This window comes from Limulus polyphemus, unplaced genomic scaffold, assembly GCF_000517525.1.
Source record: "Limulus polyphemus unplaced genomic scaffold, Limulus_polyphemus-2.1.2 Scaffold1607, whole genome shotgun sequence".
Taxonomy (NCBI): Eukaryota; Metazoa; Arthropoda; class Merostomata; order Xiphosura; family Limulidae; genus Limulus; species Limulus polyphemus.
Genome location: NW_013667217.1, coordinates 143,663 through 152,716, shown reverse-complemented (window position 1 = coordinate 152,716; position 9,054 = coordinate 143,663). Strand labels below are relative to the sequence as shown.

General features: G+C 33.6%; 1 protein-coding gene across 1 annotated transcript in view; it reads right to left on the bottom strand.

Moving 5' to 3' along the window:
* Nucleotides 1–1,062: 1,062 nt before the first annotated feature.
* LOC106464286 (dihydrofolate reductase-like) overlaps nucleotides 1,063–9,054 on the bottom strand; it is an 18,385-nt gene continuing 10,393 nt past the window's right edge. The window contains exons 5-6 of the mRNA XM_013924414.2: nucleotides 8,315–8,427; nucleotides 1,063–1,330 (exon numbers count right to left, since the gene is read on the bottom strand). Of these exons, the coding sequence (XP_013779868.2) occupies nucleotides 1,246–1,330; nucleotides 8,315–8,427 (198 nt within the window). The 3' untranslated portion in view covers nucleotides 1,063–1,245. The remainder of the gene's footprint in view (nucleotides 1,331–8,314; nucleotides 8,428–9,054) is intronic.

The window sequence follows — 9,054 nt, the reverse complement described above, 5'->3', positions numbered from 1 at the left end:
ATTATATTTTCCAAATTAAAAATAGATGCCTTTTACACACTCATGTCTCAGTAAGCATATAGTCTAGTTAAAAAATTTAAAGCTGAAGTTTTTTCTTACTGAACATTTTTTTTATTGACATAATGAAGTATGTTCTCAGTTGATGATTTTTTGTGTGAAGAATTATTGAAATTTCGTATGTTCTTCCTTATATAAAATGTTCTATGAAAACCGAGAGACATAAACCTTATTCATGAACTTAAAAACACCGAACACTGATCCAATCTAACAATTAACATTTTGTAAGTAGACTTTATGAATCATTATGCTTCAATAACACCAGTTTAATCTGTGTATTTGGTTTGTTGCATCAACTTTGATTAATTGCTGTATGTAGTTTCACATTTCTTATTGTTACTTATACAACTAAATACTGATATGGTTGTCAGAAGTTAATTTTAGTCTGAAATTCCCATGATAAAAAGCAAACAACATTAGCCATTTTGTCAATGACTTAAAGTAAGAAATGGTGATATAAAACATGTTGGAGAATGAAAAATATCCCATTTTTTACTCTTCGTTTTCACTCTCATGAAAAAGAAAGGAATCCTGGTCTTTTTTTAAAAAATACAATATTCTACAAAATTCACATAATGAAAACTAGGAAAATAATACTGTTTACTGAAGAAATAAATGTTTTATATGGTTTCAATGTAACCAAACATTTTGTGCACTTGCACAATATTTGGACTAATTTATATCATTTCTTTTAAAAGTGCCTTGTAGTGTGTTATAAAATTATGGAACAGTCATGTTCTCAAAAGAACAGCTATGTGGATAAAACACACTTGTGCTTTATAGCAATCTTCAAATTCTGCTCACTTGAACAAGCAAGTTCTACAGACCCTAGGTACAAGCTTATTCCTCACTGTCAAAATATCTGGCTATATTGTTCTTGATGTTTATAGTTTTACATCAGATTGTCTGTACGTTTTACTTATAATCCATTGAAAGTTACGTCTCATACTAAAGCACGAGAGTATTTTGATTTGCCATACAACTGAAAATCGTGCAATATCCAACTTGACAACTATATAACTGGTTTATTAATATTCCATACAAAGTTTTTCAAATTCTGTTATACAAGTCTAAACTTTATTTCAATTTTATATCCATAGTATAAGCAGGTAACAAAATATTAATCTGAGATATTACATAAACTAAGATTATTTTACTCAGTCATATATATGTATGGAATTATGAGAGTTACAGCTGTGCATGTCTCTTATAAACTTCATACCTGTACTTGATACCATTTTCTTCTTGTTCTTCTTGCAAAACTTCAGCATCTCTGAAAACAACAACAACAACGTATTTTAAGACTGGTTATTAGAATCAGACTTTAGGTCTTAAGGTGTTTAAATTAGTTATATCAAAACTCTGGGTGACCAACTGAGATTAATTATTTTTATTACGTGTAGTTACACCTACATGATTCATTAATGTTTTTCCACTCAAACTAAAAAGTTTCGGAAAGAGACATGTAGAATGAGTGCTCATAGCAAAAACACTCTTACTGATTTATAAAAAAAACAACAACAAAAAAACTACTTTATGAGAATCAAAGCACAAAATTGTACAACATTGTAATAATTAAATAAAATATAGCACTTTAGAATAACTTTCTAGTGAAAGACAAAAGAACTAGTATTTTAGTTTTAGTTCTAAAAGCAAGTTTCAACTAAGAGTTCAGATAACAACATACATAACAAGGTATTTAAAAATCTATTACATACACTTCATAACACTGAAAACCTACATTAGTCCAGTAAGTAGTGATGTAAGTTAAATTATCATTAGCTTTATTAGAATGTAATATAAAACATTACTAAATGTCATGCTCTGTCAGTCAAGCCCTGTTAATGTTTATTTTGCTTTTAAGAGCATCCACAAAAAGAGATGGATAATTGGACTGTTTTGTTAAAATCAAATATCATAAACCATAGACAATTTTGTAAGATAATACAAACTCAAAATGCAGTAATAAATATATTTTCTTAAATGAGAAAAATAACTTCCACACGTACTAGAGAAATTTCCAGTTTATGAAGTATTCATAAAAATATGGCTATTTGATTTGAACACATACTAACGTTTTATTATACATAATAGAATGACAGTAAATTTCATTCTGGCAGGGTATGAATTATTTTGAAGAACTTATCATTACATAGCTTGAGATCATGTTTAATGTATACAAGTATGAAAAGTAATTTGTTAATTTGCTTAAGGGTATAAGTGCTTATAAGGCGAATCCCACTACTGGAATTATGAAACACTAAGTTAAACAAACAGATATTTTCAAATCTGCATTAAAATAGGAAAAGGCCTTTTGAATTTGACAAATGAGGTAATATTGTGTTTTCAATCTAACAGTATCATTTTTTGCCAGAACACCTGTGGTTCATTAATTTCTTCAAGTGTGACTAACTTTTTGTCCAACTTGGTGGCTGGAAAGTATTTCAGGTGATAAGTTTTACTTATCACTCCCATTGGTCTGTTTTTATAACCTACTGGTTTTATTCCCACAACCGCCTGCAAATAATGAATGGTGGAACAGATTTTAAGCATTCATATCTGCTTTTTGTAACAGGTGAAACATGAAAATTAAGGTTAAATCTGGAAGGCAGTGTAAATCTATCACTTCATGGATATGTCTTATAATTTGTAACTTAGTGCTACTAATGTTCTTCCTGCTGCATTTCTTTTTGAATTTCTTTCTGGACCAGTGAGTCTCACTAAAATACCCTAATATTTTACTTCTCACCAAAATACATGAAATTTAGTATAAGATTTCTTTATTTATGCCTACAGGAATTCAAGTAAGTTAATATCTTAATAATCCACAAATTACTGCCAGTTTACTTCCTATAAATTATAATAATCTCCTTTATGCAATCATATATAAATGTTGGCAACAAAGAGTTGTAGTAATAAACTCTAAAAAAGAAGGCAAATCACAAGAAAAACATGACAAGATTATTATAGTTTTACCAAATATAAACATTTCAATTAAAATATGAAAAAATTATAAACAAATTAATAAATGAATTATTCACAGGCAAGACCTTTCAGAGCTGTGCAGAAATATAAGCTGAAACATTTTTTTCATTTTTCTTTGCAATTTACTATATTAAATAAATGATACAAAATGACAATATCAATTATAAAATACTTGAGTTAATTCTAAATGTTCCAATAATTGTTATTAATTTTCTTCAGTTTTGAAATTTGACATGCAACTGTGACTAGACACTAGAAATGTTATCACCCCTCATGCTGAGTTAAAGTAGTAGTACACAGATTTTTACAAATTATTACAAGTTGAGTATTTATCTTCTTTGCTTTTAATGAGTAATTAAGGAATTTAGGAATCTAGAATACCACATTATGACTTTTGTCTGACTTGAAAGCGTGGTAACATTATGATTTTGATTCCTATCTTTGTTTATGCAGACATTTTTCCTTTCTGCTCTGGTGATCAAAGACATCTAAATAACAAACACCAAAGCTAGTTAGTATTGACAGAGTACCAATTTTTCTGTGAATAAAGACTTTTATATTACTAGTGCACTTGACTGTGGACTTTTTTCTTTGCTGTCTATATTTGAAATATTTTCTGCCTAACGATTCTGAAACCTGTTTTACTGCATATACTTACAATTTTCTGGTGGAATACCGCAAACAGAAATTTGAATATAACTATATAAATCAAAATCCATTACAATGAATTTAGTTAAGTTTTTCATTCAGTTAGAGACTTATGACACCACAAACAGCTGGATAAATATACATTTAAAAAACATGAAATAAAGCTTTAAAAAATGCATAGCCTGTATATACATGTTCTGATATCCAGATTAGAAAATAATCATGAAAGTGTAAATAACACGCTTTTTATTAAGAAACAATTCAAGTTTGTTTTTAGAAAAGAAATATGATAACAAGAACCTAAGTACATAAAATCTTAAAACTCAATAGACAAACATGCACATTTTAAATTTTGACACATACTCAAGAGGGATAATAGAGAAAACTACATATTTTATTATTATAATTTCACTTTCACTTTGTAATACTTTTTAGATACTTGAATCAACATGCTCTAGTGTTTTTTAAATTAATATTAAACACTACTCAAACCTCTTTGTTATTAGCACTTATAAAGAAACAAATAAATAATGAAACAAAATATGCTAAAATTAATATGCACATACTGTTCAAAATGATTTTAGATTTTTTATCAACTTAACCCAGAAAGAAAAGGTATTTGTACATGCTTCAGTTCCAGAGCTTAATTAACAATTTTGAAGGATAAAAATATGATTTAGGTGCTTGTCTATAACTGAAACTCAAGCCACAGTCATAATCAAAGGAAGCAACTGTGCACAAGAACAGGTTTCTTACTTATTTTAGTGTAATCTTAAAATGTTCAGTAGTAATTTATTGAAAGAAAACTTTGTTGTACAACACTTGTATGAATTACACAAGTTTAGAAGTAGAACATGGGCACCTCTGCTTCATGAATAACATTGATTATCCTCATCAAACATTTGTAGAAACACCAAATTCAGAACTTTAATAATTAAAGTTAACTAAAAGTATTTCCAAATGGATACTTACCTTTTCTCACAAATATCTTTTACAGTTAGTACTGCTCTCTATTGGTGCAAATTTATCAATCGCCATAAGCCTTGTAACTTCCGCTTCTTTCTGCATGTCTACATGTAAATTATCATACAGCAACCCTCCACCAATAGGAGTGCAACACTACTTCTATTGTAATTAGTGCTCTCTCTAATAATGCACCTGTTAATCACTTTGAGATTGGCCAAGACCAATGTAACCAATATACTGGAAGTGGGGAGAACAGGTGGGAAATGCAAGAGGAGGTAAGTATCTATTCAAAAATACTATTTCAATAGGATATCTTACCTCTTTCCACATAAAGCTAGAATCCCACATTGAAAAGATGGAGAGTTAGTGAGAAGATGATCCTCTTTTAGAAAGTACCCCAAGAAAGACCATGAGGTGTAGAAAAGGAATTAGACACATCACACCAGAGGGAAACAACATCACTTCCAAGCCAGGTATACTCATCACCCTGTATCAAAGTGTCACCAAAATGAAAAGGCAGGAACCTGGAAGGACCAATAATGGTTTCATCATTATGGAGTCTCATATGTGTTGAGAAGCTAGGGTGTGACAGACTGTAACTGGGAGTTTGACCATGGGAATGGCCAGTGGAGAAGAAATGAAATAACAAAGTCATGACAGGATACTGGAACACTGACGAAAATTCAGTGAACTAAAAGTTGTATACAAAACCGGCTGGCAACTAGCAATAGAGAAAACAGAGGCCCTTGTCATAAAATCAAGTGAAAAAGGACGACAGATGAGGAATGGTAGGACGAGAAGGATAGAGACCAAGAATGAGATGTAGTGCACTTACGCTGATAAACTACCAACAAGAAGGGGTGAACAGGTTGGAAAATAAAGGAGGCAACATGCCTAGAAAGGTCAGACAAAAGCCATGCATTAAGATGGAATGTGGATAGGTTGGGCTGATGAAGAAGCATGTGAAACAAAGTGAAAGGGATGGGTGGTGACATCAACAGTCGTTATAGAAGCGAAAACCACGTCTGAGCCGGCCAACATGGTGCCACCTACAGAACCCATCAAGGAGTGGCCTGAACTATCAAAAAGACAGAAGGAATAAATCAAATAGGACAAACATATAGGTAACTGTTCATCCAAGTCTGGCTGTGAGCATCTACTACATATGCCTGCATATGAAGAACAGGTAACCAAAACGTGGAAGTGTAGTGTTGAGATGAGACACAATAGCAGCCAAATCGGGGATACCTAATGAGCACACAACTTCCCTCCATCAGTAGAATTATGTTGGGTCGGAATAAATGAACTGCTGCCAGATTCATGGCACCTGTTATAAATCATGCCAACAAAGTAATTTGGTGGCCATCGGCCCAATACATGACTTACACTGATCCCTCTATTAGGTGCCTCCTTGCTTGGAGGTGTAGGACACCACTGTTGAATTGTCTGAATGTGCCATCACCACTTGTCCTCAAAATGATAACATGAAGTGTAGAACAGCTCACTGAACAGCAAGAAGCTCCAAGATATTGAAATGAAGAGTGGATTATGGAAGTGTCATGTCCACCTTCCTGACACTTCCAAACCATCAAGATATGCTCCCCAACCAGAAAGGGAAGAATCGGTAAAAAAGGTACCAATCTGGACAAGGAGGAGAAACTCCCACGGTGGTATTGGTCTGATCCATCCACCAGGCAAAGTCCACACGTAATGGACAGAGAAGGGTAAGAGGAGCCTCCAAGGGATCTTGAACAAAGCTCCATTGGTTGAGTAAAGCCCATTGTAGATGGCACATGTGGGCATGACCAAGGGAATGAGTGCCTCGAGATAGGCCCATGTCTCCAAAAGAGATAGATCCTTATCAGAAAGAGACAGTGAGGAGGAGACCTTATAAACTAGCCATTCCATGTCTTGCAGATAAATGGAGAAGGCTGGGCCTGACTGAAAAGTGAATTGAAAAACACACCCAGATGAACCAGAAAAAAGGTAGGTGTAAGGATCGACTTCCCTAATTTGATCAGCCAACCAACCCAGTCAACTTCCCGAAGAACATACCAATTAACGAGTGCAGAATGACCAGCAGCAGCCAGTCATTCATGTAATTGTGGAAACAAAGGCCCGGGAATGAAACAGTCAAACAAATGACTGAACAACTCAATAAAACACACAGGGAGCCTAAAACTGAAAAACAAGCCCATGCGAACAACAAATAGACAAGAACAAATAGACTTCAACAAATGCTGGCATGAAATGGGATCCTGTGGAAAGCCCAACCTTGGGAAATGACTTTAAAAAACCACAGATCTACCGTAAAAGTCCTCCAAGTGTGGGCGAAGTAAAATAGCCTGGCCCCAATTTTTGAACCAAGTCACTGAAGCTGAGTGCCTCAGAGAAGACGACAGGCAATCAATTGATTGCAGAAAGTCGAAGAAAGAGCAGCTGGGACTGGCACAGAGGAAGATGAAGATGGGCATGACACTGATATAGGAATAGAATGTTGTGACAAATGAGATGTCAAAGAAGAAATGGAGTGATGTAAATGGGCAAATTCAACCCTGGACTCCAAACTGTCGTGAAGATGGGAAAATTGAGGTTGGGAAAATGAAACCTAGGTATTAGTGTCCAAACCTCACAAAGAAATAAGAATTTCCAAATGTTGCAAGTCTAAAAAGGGGTAGTTGGCATGAAGAAATGCAAGAGCATGATCGTCTAATTGTTGTGGGAGACAAGTCATATTGACCCTCCCATCACAACTGTTCCCCAAAATGACTAGCATGAATCCCAATATCTGGTGAAGGTGTAGAAACCAAATACTGACCCAAAGATTTGTCACCATGGATGATAGTGGCAGAAACATAGGAAACAGGAAAAAATAAAATCATATATACATAATTGATCAAGTCATCAAAGGGTGAAGGAGGAAAAAGGCTATCGAAATTCGCCCTCTCAGACACACCAGGTGCAGGCAACACAAGATACTCCTCACATCATGGTGAATGTTGAATAAAATGAGACAACTCACTATGAATCATATAAGTCACGTCGTCGACTGATAACTGCGGGCCCGACCCTGAAGATGTGGTCGGTAAACATGCCTAAGCAGAAACAATAGTAGCAGTTGTAGGTATTTGAAACTGTGAGTGCGTACTTTCAAATTTTTATACTCAAACTAAAGAAAACAAATTAACCAGAAAAAAATATCTAGAAAAAACTGTACTAAATTAAATGATTCCAAAATTTGTGAGCGAAAAGAAACACATCTTAATAGTAATACTGCCAATCGAGAAGTGATTAACAGGTGCATTATTAGAGAGGGCACAAGTTACAATAGTCACACTCCTATTGATGGAGGGTTGCTGCATGATCATTTACATGTAGACATAAACAAAGAAGCAGGATTTACGAGGCTAGTGGCAAGTGAAAAATTTGTGCAAATAGAGGACAGAACTAATTGTTAAAGATATCTGTGAGAGGAGGTAAGATATTGTATTGGAAGAATACTAGTTCCTCCAAAACATCAAATAAGGTTAGAATGAGCCTGAGTTTTACTTCACATTTAACATTATTATGAATGTGGTGAAAGATATATATATATCTGAAATTTTCATAAAATATCTTGCACTTGAGAGCTATTAAGCAAATATGAAAAAATACACACCTGATTAATAGGTACTTGTTAGTGTCAAGCTCGGGAAAGAATGCATCACATTGAAAATCGTGATCTATACGAGTAAGATAGATCTTGCTACAGTAAGAAGAATCAATCGCTTCCTGAAATAGAAGAATTTTATCAATACAACTGGGATAACTTTTGTTAAAAAGAGCTAAGTTTTACAATCAAAAACTAGAGTAACTAAAATAACCAAATAATCTTGTCCTCCACTACATCAACTCCCTAAAGTACCCTACAACATGCTTTGTGTTTGTAATGTCAACTATCCAACAGAAGAGTGCATTCTTCAATCACACAGTGTTGATCATATTCAGTTTTCAAAAAATATGAAAATGTGTCTGTATGTCTGCTGTTATCAACAGACATGAACAATTTTTGGCAGGATAATGAGGAATAATATTCTACATAAATCCATCAAATTCCAATCATTTTTGACTGAGTTATAGAGTGAAAATATTGTGAAAAATCAGTCCCAATGTTAACAGATAGGGATGTTTTTATTTATTTTTGTGACCTTGACCCTCCAAAAATTAATCATTTTTAAGTTGGGTCATAGTCTAAATGTACACCACTTTCATCCAATCCATTCAGCTGTTTTCAAGAAAACTTGATGACAAACAAACACACACACACATATATTTATATATACATATATTGGTGTACTTTGGTGACAGATTTTTTTGTAGGCAGATTTTGTTAAACAAGACCGATGTCTGTAGGTTTAC